The sequence below is a fragment of the Choloepus didactylus genome, chromosome 2 (assembly GCF_015220235.1).
Source record: "Choloepus didactylus isolate mChoDid1 chromosome 2, mChoDid1.pri, whole genome shotgun sequence".
Classification (NCBI taxonomy): domain Eukaryota; kingdom Metazoa; phylum Chordata; class Mammalia; order Pilosa; family Megalonychidae; genus Choloepus; species Choloepus didactylus.
Genome location: NC_051308.1, coordinates 34492725 through 34518403, shown reverse-complemented (window position 1 = coordinate 34518403; position 25679 = coordinate 34492725). Strand labels below are relative to the sequence as shown.

Genomic DNA, 25679 nt, shown 5'->3' with positions numbered 1-25679 from the left:
AAGTGTTTCCAACAGCACACGCACACACCACAAAATCAGATGTGGACATTAGCCTTTCCCACACCTTCAACTAATTGTCTCAGAATTGGGAAGGTGGAGCTGTGTGAAAACAGGGAAATTAACACCCCCCATTCAGCTATCCTTTCAGCAGACTGGGAACGCCCCTACACAGCCCTACAGCCCAGAACTGCCCTGGGGGGACGGCACTCACCTGTGACATAGCACAGTCATCCCTCAGCAGAGGACCTGGGGTTGCACAGCCTGGAAGAGGGACCCACTCACAAGTCCCAGGGACGATACGCCAATACCAAGGACTTGTGGGCCACTGGCAGAGACAAACTGTGGCAAGACTAAACTGAAGGATTAGACTATTGCAACAGCTTTAAATCTCCAGGAACACCAGGGAGATTTGATTATTAAAGCTGCTCCCCCTCCCTAACCATTCAGACACACACCCCATATAAAGGGCAGGCAACACCAACTACACTCACAAGCTCGGTGCACCAATTGGACCCCACAAGACTCACACCCCCACTCACCACAAAGACAAAGTGGAGAACTGGCTTGACGGGAATAGGTGGCTTGTGGACGCCACCTGCTGGTTAGAGAAGGTGTACTCCATGAAGCTGTAGATCTGACAATTTAGAAATAAGGGTTTTAATTGGTCTACAAATGCTAAAAGAACCCAATCAAGTTAAGCAAATGCCAAGAGGCCAGAAACAACAGAAAATTTTAAAGCATATGAAAAAACCAGACAATATGGATAACCCAAGCCCAAGCACCCAAATCAAAAAGTCAGAGGAGACACAGTACTTGGAGCAATTAAAGAACCAAAGATTAACAATGAGACCATGGCACAGGATATAAAGGACATGAGGAAGGGCATGGCACAGAATATGAAGGACATGAAGAAGACCCTAGAAGAGCATAAAGAAGAAATTGCAAGAGTAAATAAAAAAATAAGATGATCTTATGGAAATAAAAGAAACTGTTGGCCAAATTAAAAGATTCTGGATACTCATAGTACGAGACTAGAGGAAGCTGAACAGCGAATCAGTGACCTGGAGGATGACAGAATGGAAAATGAAAGAACAAAAGAAAGAATGGGGAAAAAATGGATCTCAGGGATATGATAGATAATATAAAATGGCCAAATATAAGACTCATTGGTGTTCCAGAAGGGGAAGAGAAGGATAAAGGTCTAGGAAGAGTATTCAAGGAAATTGTTGGGGAAAACTTCCCAAAACTTCTAAACAACATAAATACACAAATCATAAATTCCCAGTGAACTCCAAATAGAATAAATCCAAATAAACCCACTCCAAGACATATTCTGATCACACTGTCAAATACTAAAGAGAAGGGGCAAGTTCTTAAAGCAGCAAGAGAAAAGCAATTCACCACATACAAAGGAAACAGCATAAGACTAAGTAGTGACTACTCAGCAGCCACCATCGAGGTGAGAAGGCAGTGGCATGACATATATAAAAATCTGAGAGAGAAAAATTTCCAACCAAGAATTCTTTATCCAGCAAAGCTCTCCTTCGCATTTGAGGGAGAACTTAAATTTTTCACAGACAAACAAATGCTGAAAGAATTTGCTAACAAGAGACCTGCCCTACTTGAGATACTAAAGGGAGTCCTACCAACAGAGAAACAATGAAAGGAGAGAGAGAGCTGGAGAAAATTTCAATACTAAAGAGATTCAGTATGGGTACATTAAAGGACATTAAGAGAGAGAGGGAAAAAATATATATGACAAATATAAACCAAAGAATAAGATGGCTGATTCAAGAAATGTCTTCATGGTAATAACATTGAATGTAAATGGATTAAACTCCCCAATTAAAGATATAGATTGGCAGAATGGATAAAAAAAAAATGAACCATCAATATGTTGCATACAAGAGACTCATCTTAGACACAGGGACAAAAAGAAATCGAAAGTGAAAGTACGGAAAAAAATATTTCATGCCAGCTACAGACAAAAGAAAGCAGGTGTAGCAATATTAATCTCAGATAAAATAGACTTTAAATGCAGGGATGTTTTGAGAGACAAAGAAGGCCACTACATACTAATAAAAGGGGAAATTCAGCAAGAAGAAATAACAATCATAAATGTTTATGCACCCAATCAAGGTGCCACAAAATATGTGAGACAAACACTGGCAAAACTAAAGGAAGCAATGGATGTTTCCACAATAATTGTGGGAGACTTCAACACATCACTGTCTCCTATAGATAGATCAACCAGACAGGAGACCAATAAGTAAATTGAAAACCTAAACAATCTGATAAATGAATTGGATTTAACAGACATATATACAACATTACATCCCAAATCACCAGGATACACATTCTTCTCTAGTGCTCATGGTACTTTCTCCAGAATAGATCATATACTGGGACATAAAACAAGCCTCAATAAATTAAAAAAAAATTGAAATTATTCAAAGCACATTCTCTGGCCACAATGGAATATAATTAGAAGTCAATAACCATCAGATTAGAAAATTCACAAATACCTGGAGGTTAAACAACACTCTCCTAAACAATCAGTGGGTTAAAGAAGAAATTGCAAGAGAAATTGCTAAATACATAGAGACAAATGAAAATGAAAGCACAACATACAAAAACCGATGGGATGCAGCAAAACCAGTACTGTGGTAGAAATTTATAGCACTAAATGCATATATTAAAAAGGAAAAAAGAGCCAAAATCAAAGAACTAATGGATCAACAAAGAAGCTAGAAAATGAACAGCAAACCAATCCTAAACCAAGTAGAAGAAAAGAAATAACAAGGATTGAAGTAGAAATAAATGACATAGAGAACAAAAAAACAATAGAGAGGATAAATAACACCAAAAGTTGGTTCTTTGAGAAGATCAACAAGATTGACAAACCCCTAGCTCGACTGACAAAATCAAAAAGAGAGAAGACCCATATAAACAAAATAATGAATGAGAAAGGTGACATTACTGCAATCCTGAAGAAATTTAAAAACTTAGAGGATGCTACAAACAACTGTGTGCCAAAGACCTGGATAATGTAGAGGAAATGGACAGTTTCCTGGAAACATATGAACAACCTAGACTGACCAGAGAAGAAACAGAAGACCTCAACTAACCAATCACAAGCAACAAGATCCAATCAGTCATTAAAAAGCTTTCCACAAATAAATGCCCAGGGCTAGGTGGCTTCACAGGAGAATTCTACCAAAATTTCCAAAAAGAACTGACACCAATCTTACTTAAACTCTTTCAAAACATCAAAGAAAATGGACCACTACCTAACTCATTTTATGAAGCTAACATCAATCTAATACCAAAACCAGGCAAAGATGCTACAAAAAAGGAAAACTACAGGCCTATCTCCCTAATGAATATAGATGCAAAAACTCTCAACAAAATACTTGCAAATCGAATCCAAAGACACATTAAAAAAATCATACACCATGACCAAGTGGGGTTTATTCCAGGCATGCAAGGATGGATCCACATAAGAAAATCAATGTATTACAACACATTAACAAATCAAAAGAGAAAAATCAAATGCTCATCTCAATAGATGCTGAAAAAGCATTCGACAAAATCCAACATCCCTTTTTGATAAAAACACTTCAAAAGGTAGGAATTGAAGGAAACTTCCTCAATACGATAAAGAACATATATAACATATATGAAAAACCCACAGCCAGCATAGTACTCAATGGTGAGAGACTGAAAGCCTTCCCTCTAAGATCAGGAATAAGACAAGGATGCCCGCTGTCACCACTGTTATTCAACATTGTGCTGGAAGTGCCAGCCAGGGCAATCCGGAAAGACAAAGAAATAAAAGGCATCCCAATTGGAAAGGAAGAAGTAAAACTGCATTATTTGCAGATGATATGATCTTATATCTGGAAAATCCTGAGAAATCAATGATACAGCTACTAGAGCTAATAAATTTAGCAAACTAGCAGGATACAAGATTAATGCACGTAAGTCAGTAATATTTCTATATGCTAGAAATGAACAATGTGAAGAGACATTCAAGAAAAAGATACTATTTTCAATAGTAGCTAAAAAAATCAAGTACCTAGGAATAAACTGACCCAAAGATGTAAAAGACCTATACAAAGAAAACTACATAACTCTACTAAAAGGAATAGAAGGGGACCTTAAAAATGGAAAAATATTCCATGTTCATAGATATGAACGCTAAATGTCATTAAGATGCCAATTCTACCCAAACTCATCTACAGATTCAATGCAATCCCAATCAAAATCCCAACAACCTGCTTTGCAGACTTGGAAAAACTAGTAATCAAATTTATTTGGAAAGGGAAGATGTCCATATCCAAAAGAATGAAAGAGGACCCCTACTTCACACCCTACACAAAAATTAAAGTGGATCAAAGATCTCAATATAAAAGACAGTACCATAAAAATCCTAGAAGATAATGTAGGGAAACATCTTCAAGACCTTGTATTAGGTGGCCACTTCCTAGACTTTACACCCAAAGCACAAGCAATAAAAGAAAAAATACATAAGTGGGAACTCCTCAAGCTTAGAAGTTTCTGTACCGCAAAGGAATTTGTCAAAAAGGTGAAGAGGCAACTAACTCAATGGGAAAAAAATTTTGGAAACCATGTATCTGACGAAAGACTGATATCTTGCATATATAAAGAAATTCTACAACTCAATGACAGTAGTACAGACAGCCCAATTATAAAATGGGCAAAAGGTATGAAAAGACAGTTCTCTGAAGAGGAAATACAAATGGCCAAGAAACACGTGAAAAAAAAGTTGAGCTTCACTAGCTATTAAAGAGATGCAAATTAAGACCACAGTGAGATACCATCTCACACCAATTAGAATGGTTGCCATTAAACAAACAGGAAACTACAAATACTGCAGAGGGTGTGGAGAAATTGGAACTCTTATTCATTGTTGGTGGGACTGTATAATGGTTCAACCACTCTGGAAGTCAGTCTGACAGTTCCTTAGAAAACTAGATATAGAGTTACCCTTCAATCCAGCAATTGCACTTCTTGCCATATACCCGGAAGATATGAAAGCAGTGACATGAACAGATATCTGTAAGCCAATGTTCATAGCAGCATTATTCACAATTGCCAAGAGATGGAAACAACCCAAATGTCCTTCGACAGATGAGTGGATAAATAAAATGTGGTATATACACACGATGGAATACTACATGGCAGTAAGAAGGAACAATCTCGTGAAACATATGACAACATGGATGAACCTTGAAGACATAATGCTGAGCGAAATAAGCCAGGCACAAAAAGAGAAATATTATATGCTACCACTAATGTGAACATTGAAAAATGTAAAACAAATGGTTTATAATGTAGAATGTAGAGGAACTAGTGATAGAGAGCAGTTAAGAAAGGGGGAATGATAACCCAGTAAGAACAGATAAGCTATCGTGGGTAAGTTTAACATTCTGAGAATGCCCAGAAATGACTATGGTCTGTTAATTTCTGATGGGTATGGTAGGGACAAGTTCACAGAAATGTTACTATGTTAGGTTATTTTCTTGGGGTAGAGAAGGAACATGTTGGAAGTAAAGTAGTTATCTTAGGTTAGTTGTCTTTTTCTTACTCCCTTGTTATGGTTTGTTTGAAATTTTTTTTATTGTATTTTTAAAAAAAAAATTTTATATAGTTGATTTTAAAAAAAAAAGTTAATTAAAAAAAATCAAAAGTTAAAAAAAAAAAAAAAAGAAAGAAAAAGAAATAGCCCAAGAAGACCAGGATTGAAAGTTTGGCTCTCAGACAGTTTGGCTCTAAAATCCGTGCTCTTAGCACTAACACTGTATTGTACTGTCCCAAACTAGATCATGCTAAAGGATGAAGTCCTGATGCATGCGACAACGTGGATGAACCTTGAGGACATTGTGCTGAGTGAAATAAGCCAGGCACAAAAGGACAAATATTGTATGATCTCACTGATAGGAACTAATTATAAAAAGCAAACGCTATAGAATTAGAATCTAGAATATAGGTTAAAAGGAGATTGGAGTTAGAATACAGGGAGTTGATCTTAATTTGTGTAGAATGTCTATTTCAGTTGATTGTAAAAGTTTGGAAATGGATGGTGGTGATGGTAGCACATTATTGTGGGTGTAATTAACAGCACTGAATTATTTTGGTGCATGTGATTGAAAGGGGAAGTTGGGTTGTGTATGTTACTAGAAGGAAAGTTAGAAGGTAAAACATGGGACTGTGTAACACAGTGAACCCTGTTGTGGATGACAGACTGTGGTACAAATATAAAAGAATGTCCTTTCATGAATTATAACAAATTTATGACATTAATACAAGGTGTTAATAATAAGGTGGTGTATGGGGAAAAATAAGCAAAATTTAAACTATGGACTATAGTTAATAGTGCTATTTTAATATTCTTTCATCAATCATACTAATGCAAAAATGACAACAATGGGGGGTATAAGGGAACATTGTATTTTTTACATGACTTTTCTGTAAACCTACAACTTCTCTAATTAAAAAAATAATTTTTTTAAAAAAATTATGCTAAGTGAAAGAAACCAGACACAAAATACTATATATTGTAAGATTCCATTTATATAAAATGTAAGTATAAATCTATAGAGACAGAAATAGATTAGTGGTTATGGGGGATGGGGAAGGCTAGAAGGATTGAGAGGGGGCTGCTTAAGGGGTATGGAGTTTTTCTTTTTGGAGTAATGAAAATGTTCTAAAAGTGATTGCGATGATGAATGTGCAACTCTGTGAATATACTAAAAGCCATTGATTGTACACTTTGGATGGATTGTATGGTATGTGAATATATCTCAATAAAACTGCTTTTTAAAAAAAGAGGATGTAGACACTTGTATATGCATAGAAAATATCTATAAGGTTCCAGAAGAAACAAATAATGGTCATCTAGGGTTTAGGAACTTCAGTTTTCAATTTATACCTTTTTGTATTGTTTGTATTTTATGCAGTTAGTATATATTACCTCTACATCAAAATTAACTACATTTTAAAATCCTACTTCATTGAGGGACTGGGGAAAATGTGGAGCTATTAAACTTCCCCATGTGGGGATGCCTGCTATTCTCTTAAGCAATTGGGTCTCCCAATTTGGTAGGCCAAGCCCTCAACCTGGAGGCTTGCCCTTATGGAACTTACCTCTCCAATGACAAAACTAAGCCTACTTATAACTATGCTTAAGAGTCACCCCCAGAAAACCTCTTTTGCTGTTCAGATGTGGCCTCTCTCTCTATGCCAATTCTGCAAATAAACTCACTACCCTCCTGCACCATGGGACATGACTCCCAGGGATGAGCCTGGCCCTGGCATTGTCAGATTGAGAATGTCTTCTTAACCAAAAGGGGGAAAAAGAAATGTAACAAAATAAAGTTTCAGTGTCTAAGAGATTTCAAATAGAGTCGAGAGGTCATCTGGAGGTTACTCTTATGCATTATATAGCTATTCCTTTTTAGTGTTTAGTGTATTATAATAGCTAGAAGGAAGTACCTGAAACTGTTGAATTGTAAGGCAGTAGCCCTGATTCTCAATGATGATTGTATAACTGTATAGCTTTTTATCATGTGGCTGTGTGATTGTGAAAACCTTGTGATTGACACTCCCTTTATCCAGTGTCTGGGCAGATAAGTAATAAAATAAAGACAAAAAAAATAAATAATGGGGGGGTTAGTGAGGAGTGTGGGATGTTTGGGGTGTTCCTTTGTATTTGTATTTGTATTTTTTTAATTATTTTTATTTTGAGGGGAGTAATGAAAATGTTCAGAAATTGATTGTGGTGATGAATATACAACTATATGATGACACTGTGAGCCATTGATTGTATACTTTCGATGGATTATATGGTGTGTGAATATATTTCAATAAAATTGCATTAAAAAAATCCTACTACATGACCTTCTCCCAACAAGCCCCAGATGATATTAGTTTATGAATTAGAAACTTTATTACTATGTTGACTCTATTTTCCAAACCAAAAATCAGATAACATGGTATGTTAAATGTGAATGTAGTTACAAGGAAACTGAATTAGAATATCTGAAACTGGGCCTGACCTGTAAGAGTCAGAATTTGAGAGTATCACATAAATTAAGTTAGAATGTATCAGAGAGAAGGCTTGATCTTGAGAAAGATAATATCACAAAGCTCCATGGGAGCAGGCACTTTGTCCAGTTTGTTCATCTCTCCCACTACTATAGCCTGCTGAATTAATAAAGCAAAGGAGGAGTTAACAGCTATGGTGGTGACAGAGAAGCAAGACCACATTTGAGAGTGCAGACTCTTGGCGGTGATGTTGTCAGGGGACCGCCCCAATCATGTGTTTCACTTGGCTGATTGGAACATTGTCTCATTAAGTGGATATACTGGGTGAACTCTATTAGACCCCAGATCTTTATGTGCTGCTGATTTTTATTTTGAAGAAAATACGAAGCATTTAATTAAAATAAAAATTTAAGATTTTTTCAAAAAGTTACATAGAGTAGAATTTGACAAAATGATTAAATGTATTAGGTTAAACATATGAAATTGCCAAATATTTCATTATTTTTGACCTATAAAAATGAAATTTTCATATGATTCAACCTAGTACATCTATACAGACCCACAGACACATACAGTTTTGGCTCTGCCTTAAATGATGGAGTCCCAGACACCGAAAATGCTCAGGACCGAATTCATGATCATTCTGTAAGGAAATAGCACATGCGTGGTTTGTATAAAACAATTTTCATAGGAAAGGTCTTTCCTCTGAAATTTTTGCAATAAATTTCCATAGTTCTACTTGTCACATGTATACTGTTTCCAAATTTGCTTAGCCCATCTAAAGTTCCTTTCAGATCTGCATTCAGTTTGCTTAAACACATGCAGATTATTTGTTTTCAGGCACTTTTAATGGAAGACTTAGTACTGTTCTGGTTATGTTATCCTGGATTTTTTACTACACACCCCACATACACACACATATGCACACCATGGAGCTTCCATACTCCAGATATGCACATCAGAAAGGAAGAAATCTAGGGGAAATGTCTCTTTCTACAGAATCAGGGGACATAACTTGGATTTTATACCCAAAGCAAGATCTCTGTAAGAGTTTGAAAGAGAAGCACAAGGAGACCCTTGCATCCAGGAGGGGCAAAGTGAGGGTCAAGAGCAGTAATGACTATTTCCCCACCATGTATAGAGTCTTTACCATTACTGCCCCAACACAAATAACACCAGAAATCTCTGACTGGAAAGTCAAACTATGAATACTCTTTAGTTGTGTTTCATTTTACCATAGGGAATATGGTGGTGTTAAAATTTACCTTATCATCCATGTTTTCTTTTTTTAGGTAAAAATTCTCAGACCAGAATATTTAAAGAATTCAGTGAGTGAGTTTGTAACTGAAAAAATGGGAAAAGCATATCTTCACACAACTGGAATTAATTTGAAAGAACTATATCAAGAATCCAGTGCCAGAATTCCCTTGATATTTATTCACTCTCATGGTAAGCTATTTGTGAATAGTTAAGATGACGGTACACAGTGTCTCCAAGAATATCAACCACTTGCATTCCCTTACGCCTTTTCAGCATGAAGAACTTAGAATGGTCACTGCCCAGATGTTCCTAAAGATTGAGAGAATGATCAAATGAGAGGGAGGAGTTGTAACTGAGAAGTTAGGATTTAATAAATGATTATAATTACTGAATCATTATATAGATAACTTCTTTTTAGTTTCTAGTGTATTAGAATAGCCAGAAGGAAATACCTGAAATTGTTGAACTGTAACCCAGTAGCCTTGATCTTTGATAATGATTGTAAAACTATATAGCTTTTATCTTATGACCATGTGGTTGTAAAAACTTTGTGACTGACACCCCCTTTATCTAGTATATGGGTAGGTGAGTAATAAAATAAAGACATGAATGGAAACACACACACACACACGCACACACACACACAAAAGATGATGGTACAATATCCGTCAAAAGATGAGAAGTAGGTTCTGTGTCATGTTATTCTGCATTTAAAATATTTTCCTATTCTTATTTAAGTATTTTGGAGAAGGGACCAATTTAAATTTTAAACTATATTGAAAATTAATCTTTCAAAAAATGTAAAAAAAAAAGAGGTACAATACTTCCTGGATTCACCAATAAGGCAAAATTCATTAGTACTAATTTTCTGCACAGAAAACACCTTCCAAACATATTATTAGTCTAAAATTTGAGATTGCCCTTACGTCTATTAACTGGCTTTTACTTCCTTTTTCATTAGAGAAGTTGTAGGTTAAAGAAAAATCATATATATAACAGAGTTCCATAAACCACCCTATTATTAACACCTTCCATTAGTGTAGTATGTTTGTTACAATTGTTGAAAGAATGTTTTTATAATTGTATTAACTATAATCCATTGTTTACATTAGAATTCACTGTTCATGTCGTACAATCCTAGGTTTTCTTTTTAATTTTTATGCTAGTAACATATACAACCTAAAATTTTCCCTTTTAACCACATTCACATATATAATTCAGTGCTGTTAACTACATGCAGTGTTGGGCTGCCGTCACCACCATCCATTACCAAAGCATTTCCATCAACTCAAATTTATTAACTGTTTTGATTAACAATAATTTGTGAAATATAAATATATTTGTTAAAAATAAAATATCAGAAATTGCTCCTGCTGACCTAGTCCTTGTATTCCTCAAAACTCCAAATGTGTTTTTCTCTTTTTTTTATCCTCACTCTTTAGACCCTAAGACAAATATTTTCTTCATTTATCTCCTGTTCTTAATAGTCCCCAAATCAAATTTTTCTTCAGAATTCATCTTTGTTAAATGAGTCTGTTAGGCAAAGAGACCTAGTTAGAGGGCCTCCGCTTGGAGGCTTTCTCACCTTGACTTTGTTTTTCCTGTAAATCACCCATATTTCTAAAAGACTTAGCCTAAGATGGCAGCTTGGGCTCTAGCTATCACATCCATGTTCTAAACAACAGAATACAAGAAATGAAGAAAGACATACCTCCTCCTTTTAAGGAGACATCTCAAAATATTACACACACTTTTGCTAACAAATTATTGCTGCCAAAACCCATTCACAAAACTTAAATGTCCATACCTCGATGCAAGACAGGCTAAAAATGTAGTATTTTAGCTGGGTACACAGCCATCTCAAATAGCATTGGGATTTAGCTACAGAGGAATTGACAAGTAGATGTTGGCATAGGCAACCAGCAAGTACTACAGTTATGCTGTAGGTAAATATTATCATATTATCTTCCCCCATCTATTAGAAAACCAAGGTCACTCACCTGGTAAGTGGCAGAGCCAAGATTTGAACTCTTGACTCTCCAATTTCAAAGCCTGTAGTCTTTCCCTATCCCTCCACCTTCTCATATCACCACTCAATAAATGTTCAAATTATGTTTTTAAGAGGAAATTAAATGAGTTCACAATTTTATATACCTCTCCGCATTGTTATACAGGAAGTGACCCCACCGGTCTTCTACTGAGATTTGCCCAAGAGTTAAAAGGAACAATGAATCATGTGACTATGATTTCTTTGGGATGCGGCCAGGCAACTAAAACAGAAGATCTCATTGTTAAGGCCCTAACCAAAACAGAACAGTGGGTCTTTCTCCAAAACTGCCACTTTGCAGCATCGTTTATGCCAAGGCTTTGCACTATTATAGAATCGTAAGGTTTTTACATTTATTTGTAGGAAATCAGATTAATTATCACAACTGTGAAATAAAACTAGAAATGGCAACATATACTGTGCTTATAACAAAGATAAAATAATGTGTTGGACCACTCAGAAGAAACCTAAGCTATCTTATGTGGGTTATTTTTTTTAAGAACTTGAAAACAACCCTAAGAATGCATCTGATTTTTTTTAAGGAAAAAAGAGACCTCTTTAGTTTTTATTCTTCATCTTGTATATCACTTCTTTTCAAACTCTCTCTCTCAATAGATATGTGTACATGCACACATGTATACAGATGTATAGATCAACAGCATAGTTTTTAATATTTTATATGACCCCCAACAGCAAAGTAGCCATACTTCCAATGATTATTTATTTTATGGCCTATATTTAGTAGCTATTCTTTCTCTGGCTCAATCCTCTTTTCTAGGCTCTTCCTCCAAAAATACTGATTTTGCCAGTACAGCCAGAAATTTGCATAGGTTCAGCCTTCTTGTTTGCCGTGGAAATATTTGAAAGTTGATTGCTATAACTTTGGGTGAAGAATTATCAATGTGTTGAATTAACAATGTTTTAACATTATATTATATTGCTTTTGCACCAGCCTAGCATTTCTGCCTGCTTTACTTTGTATGGCCGATATTGTATTGTAAAAATGTGTTTAAATGAGGATCTCTTCTTCATGCTATTATTTTTATGCTGCAAACACACACAGGGAAGCTATAAAACCAAAATTGCAACTGCCTGACTTAAATGTCTAGAATCTTTGCTAGTATTGTTCATGTTCTATTCAGATTGTTATTCTTTTATCGGTTTAAAAACTATTTCTTTAATAATTTCTCTTTTTCACATTTATTTCATCATTTAAGATTTGGGGTAAGAAAATGAAGCCTACTAAGTTGTAGGACTTCAATAGATCAAACTTTGGAAGACGACGAAATAATTTCTAGCAGGACTTTGATTCATTGTACAGTCAACAAATATTTATAGGACATCTGTTATTTACCAAGTATTTTTCTCAGCACTGGGGACACAGCAAGGACCAGAGTCAGTGTGCCAGCCTTCAGAGTGTATTAAGGTGAAGACAGAGAGCCAGTCGAGAAACAAGGGAATGGCAGATAGAAACATGTCATAAAATAAAGAAATTTAGAGAAATGTCCTAAAGAACAGAATTTCAAAGGCTTAATAGAAGCAAGTAAAGATTTATAAAAAGAAATTATTTTATATAATCAAAGTGTGACTAAAAGAAGTTCCTACTTCTTTATCAAAATAAGTCTTCAGAAATGCAGAACTATCACCCTAACAGCCCACAGTGGAAAAGAAAAATGTGGGGAGAAAAAACCTTAAATTTAAGAATTAAGAAAATATGTTCACAACATATTAATAGGAGGAAAAATAACAGGTTATAAACAGTATGTACAGTATAATATTTGCATTTTTTAAATGAGAGAGCATTATAGAAAGGAGAAAAAAAGGAAAAAGTGTACTTACACCTATTTAATGGGATTATAGGAGATTTTTGCTTTTCTGTCTCATTTTGGGTTTTCTGCTTTTGTTGTTTGGTTGCTTTTTTTTTTTTTTTTAATAATTTCAGAGTTGCAGAAAGGTACAAAAACTCTTCCTATACCCCTCATCCTGATTTGCCAATTATTTGAATTTGCACTATCATTTCTCTCTCCCATATATATATATGTAATTTTTTCTGAATCATTTGAAAGTAAATTGCAGACATGATGTCCTTGGCCCCTAAATACTTCTCTATGCATCATCTATTATCTAAGCAACAAAACTCATTCATATTTAGCCAATTGTACCAGTAATATTTTTATTGCAAAAAAGAAAAAAAAAAGATTCTGGTCCAGGTTCTAATTCAGGGTTTCTCATTGCATTTGGTTATCATGTTTCTTCAATCTCTTTCAATCTGGAATGGTTCTTCAGTCTGTCTTTGTCTTTCATACTTGATATTTTTAAAAGTACAAACCAGGTATTTTCTCAAGTATCCCTCAGTTTGGGTCTGCCTGATATTTTCTCCTGGTTAGATTAAGGTGATGTATTATTGCAAGAATACCACAGAAGTGATATATCCTTCTAGATACATCATATCTAGAGGCACATGACATCACCCATTACTGGTGATATTAACTTTGATCAAGTGATGAAAGTATTGTCTGCTAGGTTTCCACATTGTAAAATTTCTATTTTTTCCTTAGCAATTAATAATTTGGAGGGAGATACTTTCAGACCATGTATATATCTCAAATTTTCAGACACTAGTTTAAACCATCCATTGGTAATTTTTGATTGAATTATTACTATGTTATTGCCAAATGGTAGCTTTCTAACTCTACAATTTCTTCTACATTTATAAAATGATATTCTACTATAAGAGCTTTTCCTTCTCTCCCATTTATGCATTTATTTATTTATTTATATCAGTATGGGCTCTTGGATTCCTATTTTAATCAATAGACTGCAATCTGTTACTATAGTCATTTATTTTGATCCTTAATTGTCCCAGATTTGACCAGTGGAATTCTTCATTTTGCTCTTAATTTGTAATTTTTTCCAGCTTTTTGAAATGGGCATATATTGGTTTTGTATTTAAGGTAGGGAAAGCTACTTTTTAAAATGGCAATTGATGGGTCAAATTCTCGTGCAACATGAAAGTTGTTATTGTAGTACAATATGATCCTCAAGTATTGAAATGATTTGTAAGCTCACTTCAACTTTTGAAATACTAGGATTCTAAAAATATCTCCATTTATCACATTGAAATACTTATAAACTTTTTATTTTGCAGATTTGATAGTACAGATGTGACTGTAGACCCTGAGTTTAGGCTATGGTTAAGCTCAAAATCAGATTGCTCTTTCCCAATTCCTATTCTTCAAAAGGGTTTAAAGGTAAGGATGAAATATAATAGAGTTTAATATTGACTGAAGAATCCTTTTTGAATGTTAACCATCTTGCATTGCATTCATAATTCTGATTTTAAAAGAGAGTGATGATTCTGGTGTACGCTAAATGTCTACTCTGTGCTCAGCCCTATACTGAGAACCAGGAAGGATGCTGAAGATAGAGAAGACAAGATCCCTGTTTTCAAGTAATCAGCAATTTGCAGCTAGACTTACAGTTGTTATAAACCAGAATATACAACCCCTTAACCATTTCTCAGTTCATTAATTTTCTGCAGAGAGGCTGGCTGAAAGCAGGTTAAAACTATTGACTAAAAAGTCCTAATTTAGGATAGCTATGGCTTCTACTCATATCCACCATTGAGGGTGAATAAATGCTAACTGAAATTTCTGTTAAACAAGGACCCAGTTGACCGAAAGTTCTAGTCCCAACAGCAGGAGAAACTGACCAATGGCTCGGGCAGAATGCTGTGCCTAGAAATGTGAGTGTAAACACTCTGCCAACTGTAACAGAATTGGGGTAGGGTGGGGGTGGAGGAAATCAGGGTGGATGAGGCACCTCCCTGATAGAGTCTCAATCCAGCCTGAGAATAAATCAAATTCATTCTTGGGAGACAAAGAAACTTTTCCCTTCACACAGCTCTCCACCTCTTCCCAGTTTCCTATGTGTATTTACCCAAGTGTAAAGTATTGAGCTGTTTCTCAGTGACTCTGCTCCTAGAAAAGACAGAACCCGATTGGAGAAATCCACAACTCTTAGTCTGAGACTCAGGATATTCCCTCCCAGAGTCCAGCACATTATAGTCTCAAACAACCTTGTATTATCGGTCAGAAGTGGAGGATTTGGGAGGCTAGAGGTGGTGGGGGCAGGGGTATTTGGGGGTAGGGGCATGGCAGAAGTGATAGAAATAAGGTTAAAGGGAACACTTCCTTTTAAGTAGATCCATTGCTCTAATTCCCCTTCATCTCCATCGATGTAAGCATTTTTAACATGGTTGTAAGTAATGCAAGCATACAACTTTATGGGATTTTCACCTACCAATGTCTGTATCGAGAGAGAAGATAATTTTCTTTAATGTATTAAGAGTACCTACAAGTAATTAAGGAAAAACACTAGCACCCCATTAAAAAATGGGCAAAGGACAGAAAGAGTCAATAAACATGGAAAAAGAAAAAGGTTCAGCCTCTAGATATCGGAGAAATGCAAATCAAAACAATGAGATACATTTGATAACCCATCAAACTGGCAAAGACAGCTTTAAAACTAGTTATGATGTTATCATTATTAATGCTCTTAACAGTACTATGAATAACTACTCTCACATGCTGACAAGGTAAAATCTTTCTGGTAAGTAGTTTTGCAATATGTATAAAGAATCTTAAAATTGCATACAATTTGATCCAGTAATCCACTTCTAGGAACCCATTTTAAGGGAATAATCAGAAATTAGGTCAATAATCTTCTCAACATTACTCATAACAATGAAAATACTTAAGGAATAATTTATATCCAAAAACCAGAAAAGGACAAATAAATTATGGTACATTTATATGAAAAATAGTAAGCTGCCACAAAAAATCAGATTTTAAAAGAGTATTTAATGACACGAGAACATGGTATGACTGGTAAAAAGCGGACTGCAAAACAGGATATATGGTGTGATACAAATTTTGTCAAAGAAAATTAAAATAAGACAAATATTATTTAGAACAAATATAACTAAATGTCATCTATGGTTAATTCTAGATAGCATGTTATTAGTGATATTTAAATATTTAAAAAAAATTTCATATTTTTCTATTTTCTATTTTTAATGTTTTGTTTTATTTTTTATTTTCTATTTTCTCTTTCATATTTTGTGTTTTTGCAAAATCCTTATAACAAGCATGTGTTAATGTTATGATAAGAAAGATATTTGAACAGTATATGTCCAAGTTCTTACCTTCAAGCAGCCCACAGACTAGAGGAAGAATAAGAAATATAAGTCAATATTTACTGTGTGTGATACCATGTGGTGAGTGGTATGACAGAGGAGAGGCAGGCAGGAAAGTCTTCATAAAGGTGGAGACAGCTGAGCAGGAAACTAACTACTAAAATAATAAGCAAGTTATTACAATGCTGCCACAAGTTGATTACAGCATCTCTTATGCTCAACTAAGCACAAGTTAATATTAAACAAAGGATGTTACAATATTGTCGAAATATTGACCATTATGCAACTGTCTCTGCTTTGGGGTATGTTTAAAAAATGTTTTCAATAAAAAATAAATTCCCTGATACATCAGTTCATATTTTTAACTGCCAGAGTGAGTAAATCACTTCCGTACAAGTATGACCCAAATACACTCTCCATATTTAAGAGAGAGAGAAAGAGGAAAGAAAGAGAATAAAAAGGAAAACCACTGATATGGCACAAAAGTGATCTTGAAACGTAACAAAATAAATTTTAATTTCAGATATAAGTAACTTTCTTTCTGTAAGGCAATATTAATTGCACACACACACGCACATGCACACACACATATGTTCTACTTCCCCTTCAGATGTAGTTCCTTATGGTAATAACAGGCATCTACATTTAGACACATGAGCAGGAGTTCTGGAAAGAATTAGTCATAACAGTCGTGCAACAATGCTCCATAAATATTTTGTAATTTCTGCACAGTCCAGGCACTCTGAGCAAAAATTGCTGGCAACCTGGATTAAAGAACGCTTGAATGGGATCTCTTCTCCTGTGCACTTTCAAGAGCCATCTGCCCACATTGCCCGCATTCTGAGGGTGATAGATCCAGAGAAGCCTGTCTTACCTCTCCTGGAACTTGCTTACATTCTAAGGGTAAAAGAACTCAGAGCCATTTGCTCACACCCCAGGAGTTGTAAAAACCTAGACGCCTTCGCTTCCTCTGATTTACATTCCAGAGCAAAAGACTCTCTTTCTTTATCTCTGGAGCAGGGAGAGGCAGCTATGCTAGCCATTCTGTATAAGCTCCAAGATTCATAACTTTGGAGTTGCTCTTCTATGATACAAACCCCACTGTACACGCACAAGATACATCTGGCTCTCACTGCATCACCCTGGTGGGGAATTAGGGCATCAGAACTGATACAAGCTGCTTCAAGTAAATAATTAGTCTGATCCCTTATCCGGAAGTCTCATATTCACCCATGCACACACATGCACGCACACACATTCATATATCATATATACACACATTTATATATCATACATATATGTGCACACATATATACTTATGCATGCCCATTTATTCATACACACACACACACAAACTATGCAAATTGAGTAACATTTCAGACACTTCACAGTTTCAGACTCAGCCTCAGTCTCAAAAGAGTCTACCAGGTAATTTCCTCACACCTCACCTTCATACTCTTTCTCCCCAGTCCCTTCTCACTCCAATTACCCCCAAAGGGGGTTTTCAATGCAAGCAAAACAAGTTAGTAATACACCAAAATTAAGTGTTCTCCTTTTAGATATCATTGATGACTAGATGCTTTTGTTGGTTCCATTAGTTGTTACCCATGATTTGTCATCTCCTGTATCTGTTGCCTTGCTGAGGCCAGGCAGCCCTGAGTTCATTACAGCCACTTAGCTGCCACTAATATATGAGCCTAGACTAAAGTAACTCTTCTAAAATGCTTTGCTTTCCAAAATGCTATGCTTCCAGAACCTATTACAAGAGAAAGCAGGGGTGCTTTTAATCACAGTGTTATGCTTCTCATCTTAAAATATGAATTGGAACAAAAAAAATCCACACATTCCTTTTACAGAGATTTTCAAGTAGGAAAATAATAACAGAATTTTAGTTTGCCACTGGATCTTGAAAATGGTCACATTCTTAGCTAGTTCTTTTACTAGTGCTATACAAAAAAAAAAAAAAAGTACCCTCCAGACCCAGTGCCTGCACCTGTCCTCACATGCTGCTTTTATTCACATCTGTTTTTTAAATATTGCAGTGGAATTTCCCCAGGGATTGAAAAGTAATTTACTTCAGACGTTTGGATACAGTGGGAGTGGAGAGGTAACAGAAGAGATATTTGAAAAACCTGACTGTGGACCGTGGTGGAAAAAGCTTTTATTCAGCCTATGTTTTTTCAATGCTGTAGTCAATGAAAGAAAAAATTATGGAGTATTGGGCTGGAATATTCCTTATGAATTTAGTTCTTCAGACTTGGAGGTAAGTGTACTATCTGCAAAACAGCCAGTAACAACAAATAAATAACAATAAGATACAAACTGAGAGCCTATTATGTGCTTGCACAGATACTAAGGGTTTTGATGTGGCAGTAAGAAAATGAACTCTGTAAATAGACAATAAGGCCTAATGTTTAAAAACATGGATTTCAAAGCCAGATTTCCTGGAATCAATTTATGGCTCCACCACTTATAGATGTACAAGTACTTAATCTACTGGCAAATCTAATTAACCTCTCTTGGTCTCAATTTCCTCAGCCAAAAAAAAAAAAAAAACAAGGGGGGGGTATGTTTCAGTACCTACCCCAAGGGATCCTTAAAAGAAGCCAACTATCTGATATAAATAAAGCACTTAGAACAGTGCCTGACACGTATTAATCACTATAAATGCATTTGTCGTTGTTACTTATTTAAAGCAAGAGAAATTACATTAACCCATTGTGGGCAGGGGGGAGGCGGGGACAGTTTAGCTCAGTAGTCTTTCTCTAATATTTTTTCTTTAAAACCTTCTATTTGTGCTTTTCTGCGAGGTGTTTTCTTTATTGCTGAAGTAAAGATATGGTGGCACTGGCTTAAATTTTTCTTTAGTATATTTTCTTGCAATTGTGTTCCCAGCTCAGAGTATTACACCTTTTATTACTTAGTTTCCTGCTCCTAAAACAAATACCATACCATGGGTTGGCTTATACAGTGGGACTTTATTAGCTCACAGTTTTGAGGCTAGAAGTACAAATTCGAGGCATTAGCAAGGTGATGCTTTCTCTCCAAAGACTGGGCTAACTGCCTGCTATCCTTGGTCCTTGGCTCTCCTGCCACATGACAGTGCACATGGCGGCATTTTCTCCCTTCTCTTCTGGGTTCCACTGACTTCCAGCTTCTTGCTTCTCCCCATGGCGTCTCTTCTGTGTCCAATTTCCTTTGCTTAAAAGGACTTCAGCACACCTTAACTAATGTCCTATTTACATATGGGTTCACACCCACAGGACTAGGAGTTGGAACTTGAGCATGCTTTTGCGGGGATGAACATGATTCAATCTCCAACAATTATCCATCATCCGATTATTCATTCATTTATGTGTTAAAGCAGATACAAAAAGACATTCTGAGAAAAATCTTGGTCCTGCTTCTGTGTTTTACTTAAACCCACCTAGATGGGTAGCCTTCTGTTAGGCATACTCACTGCAAGTTCAACTGTCTATCAGAGTATGTGCTCCTGCTCCTATACAGGAACATAACATAAAACAGTTGCACTCTGGGTATTTGTTAAGAAATTTGAGCTCAAACACACTTCTGCTCAAACCTCACTCAAAGCTCAATCAAAAGGCAAACACTATATTGAGGGAAACACTTGTACTATGTATTTGACAAATGGTTAAATCCTTGCTATATGAATATTTCTTACAAATTAATAAGAGCAAGAAAAATACCTCAATAGGCAAAGGATATGGATGGGCAATTCACAGTAGAATTGCCAATTGGCAATAGCTTATGAAAAATTGTTCAACCTAATCAGCAATCAAGGAAATGCTAATTAAAACCACAATGAAATACTGCCTTTTGCTACCACAGTGGCTAAATTAAACCACAACCAACAACAAAAGGCAGAGAAAGAGAAGCAGGTTCTATCTTATAATACTGTTGGGCATTAAATTGGTACTAACTTACTAGAAGGCAATTTGGTTCTATATATCAAAAACTTTTAAAGAATTCCTATTATTATTGATGTAGAAAGAAATAGTCTTGGCAATTGTGAACAATGCTGCTATGAACATCGGTGTACAAATAGGTATATACCGAGAAGTGAATTGCCGGATTGTAGGGTAATTCAGTATCTAGTTTTCTGAGAAACCACCAAACTGTCTTCCACAATTGCCAAGAGATGGAAACAATCCAAGTGTCCTTCAACAGACAAGTGGATAAACAAAATGTGTTACACATGTATGATGGAGCAGTAAGAAGGAACAGGTCCTGAAACATATGGCAACATGGATGAACCTTGAAGATAAAATGCTAAGTGAAATAAGTCAGACACAAAAGAGAGAAGAGATATTGTGTTACCACTTCTATGAATGCTCTGAACAATGTAAAATCGATGCCTTATAATATAGTATATTGGGGACCTAGTGATAGACAATAGCTAGTGAGGGGGAATGATAATCTAATATGTTCCAATATGTTAATGATGGTGAATTCAAAGGTATGGTAATGGATAGGGGAGGCGATTGTTTGCTAATGGGATTATAAGTATCAGAGCTGTATTGAAGGCAAATAGGATTGAAAGGGGTTGTTTAAAGGCATGTTTCCCACAGATCAGCACCACCATTATAGATAGATGCTTGTATGATATACTGCTAAGGCATGATGCTAGCACAGAGAGTTGACAACACAAGGGTAAATAGGAAAAATCTACATGTTGCATACTAGGGACTATAATTAATAGGAATACCATACCACTACTACACAAATACTAGGGGCAAATAATTAAGGGCTGACAAGAGCTATAAGATGTTTTGGATCATGAGCATTGTTTAAAATGGAGAGTGATGAGGATTGTACAACTACGTGATGATAATGTGAGATATGGTTGAATTATTGTGGACATAACATATGACATGTGAACTTAGGAACCCCCTACTTTATAAGTCAAGCCCTTGATCTTGAGGCTTGCCCTGGTGAAACTTATGGTTGTAAAGGGGAGGCTAAGCCCACCTATAATTATGCCTAGGAGTCACCTCCAGAGAACCTCTTTTGTTGCTCAAATGTGGACTTTCTCTAAGCCTAACTCTGCAAATAAATTCATCACCCTTCCCCAAAAATGGGACAGGACCCCCCACCCCCACCCCAGACGAATGAGTCTTTCTGGCAACATGGGACACAGATTCCAGGAAGGAGCCTGATCCTAGCATCAAGGGATTGAGAATTCCTTTTTGACCAAAAGGGGAAAAAGAAAGGCAACAAAATAAGGTTTCAGTGGCTAAGAGAATTCAAATAGAGTCAAGAGGCTGTCCTGGAGGTTACTCCTATGCAAGCTTCACCTATGCAAGGTTACTCCTTTGCAAGCTTCACAGTATGATAAGCCCAAGACAACAGTAGTCCCAAAAACCTTAAAGAATACCTGAATCCCTATTTGAGACTCTATAAAAGTTTCAATCACTAAGTTTAGGCCTCAGAAACATAAATCCTTCAGAGAACTCCTATGCCAGCTAAGTCCCAAAACCCAGAGGCAATAGCCTCTTCAAGAGCATCAACTAGATGTTTCCCCTTTTCTCATAAAATTGACACCCTTTTTCAATATGAACAAGTTAGGGTGGTCACTCCCTAAACATACCAGAAGATCTGAAAGTGATTAAACTAGAGGAAGAGGTAGCAACAGACAAGATCGAATCTAACAAATGATTATGAATACTGAAGCTCTATATAATTTTCTTTCTCTTAATTGCTAGGGTATTAGAATAGCTAGAATAATTTCCTGGAAACATATGAACAACCTAGACTGACCAGAGAAGAAATAGAAGACCTCAACCAACTAATCACAAACAAAGAGATCCAATCGCTCATCAAAAAGCTTCCCACAAATAAACGCCCAGGGCCACATGGCTTCACAGGGGAATTCTACCAAACTTTCCAAAAAGAACTGACACCAATCTTACTTAAACTCTTTCAAAACATCGAAAAAAAAGGAACACTACCTAACTCATTTTATGAAGCTAACATCAATCTAATACCAAAGCCAGGCAAAGATGCTACAAAAAAGGAAAACTACAGGCGTATCTCCCTAATGAATATAGAAGCAAAAATTCTCAACAAAGTACTTGCAAATTGAATTCAAAGACACATTAAAAAATCATACACCATGACAAAGTGGGGTTCATTCCAAGCACACAAGGATGCTTTGACATAAGAAAATCAATCAATGTAATACAACATATTAACAAATCAAAAGAGAAAAATCAAATGATCATCCCGATAGATGCTGAAAAAGCATTTGACAAAATCCAACATCCATTTTTGATAAAAACACTTCAAAAGGTAGGAATTGAAGGAAACTTCCTCAATATGATAAAGAGCATATATGAAAAACCCACAGCCAGCATAGTACTCAATGGTGAGAGACTGAAAGCCTTCCCTCTAAGATCAGGAACAAGACAAGGATGCCTGCTGTCACCACTGTTATTCAACATTGTGCTGGAAGTGCTAGCCAGGGCAATCCAGCAAGACAAAGAAATAAAAGGCATCCAAATTGGAAAGGAAGAACTAAAACTGTCATTATTTGCAGATGATATGATCTTATATCTGGAAAACCCTGAGAAATCAATGATACAGCTACTAGAGCTAATAAACAAATTTAGCAAAGTAGCAGGATACAAGATTAATGCACAGAAGTCAGTAATGTTTCTATATGCTAGAAATAAACAAAGTGAAATGACACTCAAGAAAAAGATACCATTTTCAATAGCAACTAAAAAATCAAGTACCTAGTAATAAACTGAACCAAAGATGTAAAAGACCTATGCAAAGAAAACTACATAACTCTATGAAAAGAAATAGAAGAGGACTTTAAAAGTTGGAAAAATGTTCCATGTTCATGGATAGGAAGGCTAAATGTCATTAAGATGTCAATTCTACCCAAACTCATCTACAGATTCAACGCAATCCCAATCAGAATTCCAACAACCTACTTTGCAGACTTGGAAAAGCTAGTTATCAAATTTATTTGGAAAGGGAAGATGCCTCGAATTGCTAAAGACACTCTAAAAAATAAAAACGAAGTGGGAGGACTTACACTCCCTGACTTTGAAGCTTATTATAAAGCCACAGTTGCCAAAACAGCATGGTACTGGCACAAAGATAGACATATAGATCAATGGAATCGAATTGAGAATTCAGAGATAGACCCTCAGATCTATGGCCGACTGATCTTTGATAAGGCCCCCAAAGTCAATGAACTGAGTCATAATGGTCTTTTCAACAAATGGGGCTGGGAGAGTTGGATATCCATATCCAAAAGAATGAAAGAGGACCCCTACCTCACCCCCTACACAAAAATTAACTCAAAATGGATGAAAGATCTCAATATAAAAGAAAGTACCACAAAACTCCTAAAAGATAATGTAGGAAAACATCTTCAAGACCTTGTATTAGGCGGCCACTTCCTAGACTTTACACCCAAAGCACAAGCAATAAAAGAGAAAATAGATAAATGGGAACTCCTCAAGCTTAGAAGTTTCTGCACCTCAAAGGAATTTCTCAAAAAGGTAAAGAGGCAGCCAACTCAATGGGAAAAAATTTTTGGAAACCATGTATCTGACAGAAAGCTGATATCTTGCATATATAAAGAAATCCTACAACTCAATGACAATAGTACAGTCGGCCCAATTATAAAATGGGCAAAAGATATGAAAAGACAGTTCTCTGAAGAGGAAATACAAATGGGCAAGAAACACATGAAAAAATGTTCAGCTTCACTAGCTATTAGAAAGATGCAAATTAAGACCACAATGAGATACCATCTCACACCGATTAGAATGGCTGCCATTAAACAAACAGGAAACTACAAATGCTGGAGGGGATGTGGAGAAATTGGAACTTTTATTCATTGTTGGTGGGACTGTATAATGGTTCAGCCACTCTGGAAGTCAGTCTGGCAGTTCCTTAGAAAACTAGAAATAGAGTTACCATTCGATCCAGTGATTGCACTTCTTGGTATATACCCGGAAGATCGGAAAGCAGTGACACGAACAGATATCTGCATGCCAATGTTCATAGCAGCATTATTCACAATTGCCAAGAGATGGAAACAACCCAAATGTCCTTCAACAGATGAGTGGATAAATAAAATGTGGTATATACACACGATGGAATACTACGCGGCAGTAAGAAGGAACGATCTGGTGAAACATATGACAACATGGATGAACCTTGAAGACATAATGCTGAGCAAAATAAGCCAGGCACAAAAAGAGAAATATTATATGCTACCACTAATGTGAACTTTGAAAAATGTAAAACAAATGGTTTATAATGTAGAATGTAGGGGAACTAGCAGTAGAGAGCAATTAAGGAAGGGGGAACAATAATCCAAGAAGAACAGATAAGCTATTTAACGTTCTGGGGATGCCCAGGAATGACTATGGTCTGTTAATTTCTGATGGATGTAGTAGGAACAAGTTCACTGAAATGTTGCTATATTATGTAACTTTCTTGGGGTAAAGTAGGAACATGTTGGAAGTTAAGCAGTTATCTTAGGTTAGTTGTCTTTTTCTTACTCCCTTGTTATGGTCTCTTTGAAATTTTCTTTTATTGTATGTTTGTTTTCTTTTTAACTTTTTTTTTCATACAGTTGATTTTAAAAAGAAGGGAAAGTTAAAAAAAAAAAAAAAGAAAAAAGACAAACAAGGGGAATAAAAAAAAGATGTAGTGCCCCCTTGAGGAGCCTGTGGAGAATGCAGGGGTATTCGCCTACCCCACCTCGATGGTTGCTAACATGACCACAGACATAGGGGACTGGTGGTTTGATGGGTTGAGCCCTCTACCATAAGTTTTACCCTTGGGAAGACGGTTGCTGCAAAGGAGAGGCTAGGCCTGCCTATAATTGTGCCTAAGAGCCTCCTCCCAAATGCCTCTTTGTTGCTCAGATGTGACCCTCTCTCTCTGGCTAAGCCAACTTGGCAGGTGAAATCACTGCCCTCCCCACTATGTGGGATCTGACACCCAGGGGAGTGAATCTCCCTGGCAATGTGGAATATGATTCCTGGGGAGGAATCTAGACCTGGCATCATGGGGTGGAGAACATCTTCTTGACCAAAAGGGGGATGTGAAAGGAAA

At 36.1% G+C, this 25679-nt stretch overlaps 1 protein-coding gene across 1 annotated transcript in view; it reads left to right on the top strand.

The window, feature by feature from the left end:
• DNAH14 (dynein axonemal heavy chain 14) overlaps window positions 1-25679 on the top strand; it is a 426387-nt gene that overhangs the window by 369801 nt on the left and 30907 nt on the right. The window contains exons 72-76 of the mRNA XM_037805786.1: window positions 9363-9519; window positions 11505-11715; window positions 14526-14628; window positions 16388-16394; window positions 18617-18837. Coding sequence (XP_037661714.1) covers window positions 9363-9519; window positions 11505-11715; window positions 14526-14628; window positions 16388-16394; window positions 18617-18837 — 699 coding nt within the window. The remainder of the gene's footprint in view (window positions 1-9362; window positions 9520-11504; window positions 11716-14525; window positions 14629-16387; window positions 16395-18616; window positions 18838-25679) is intronic.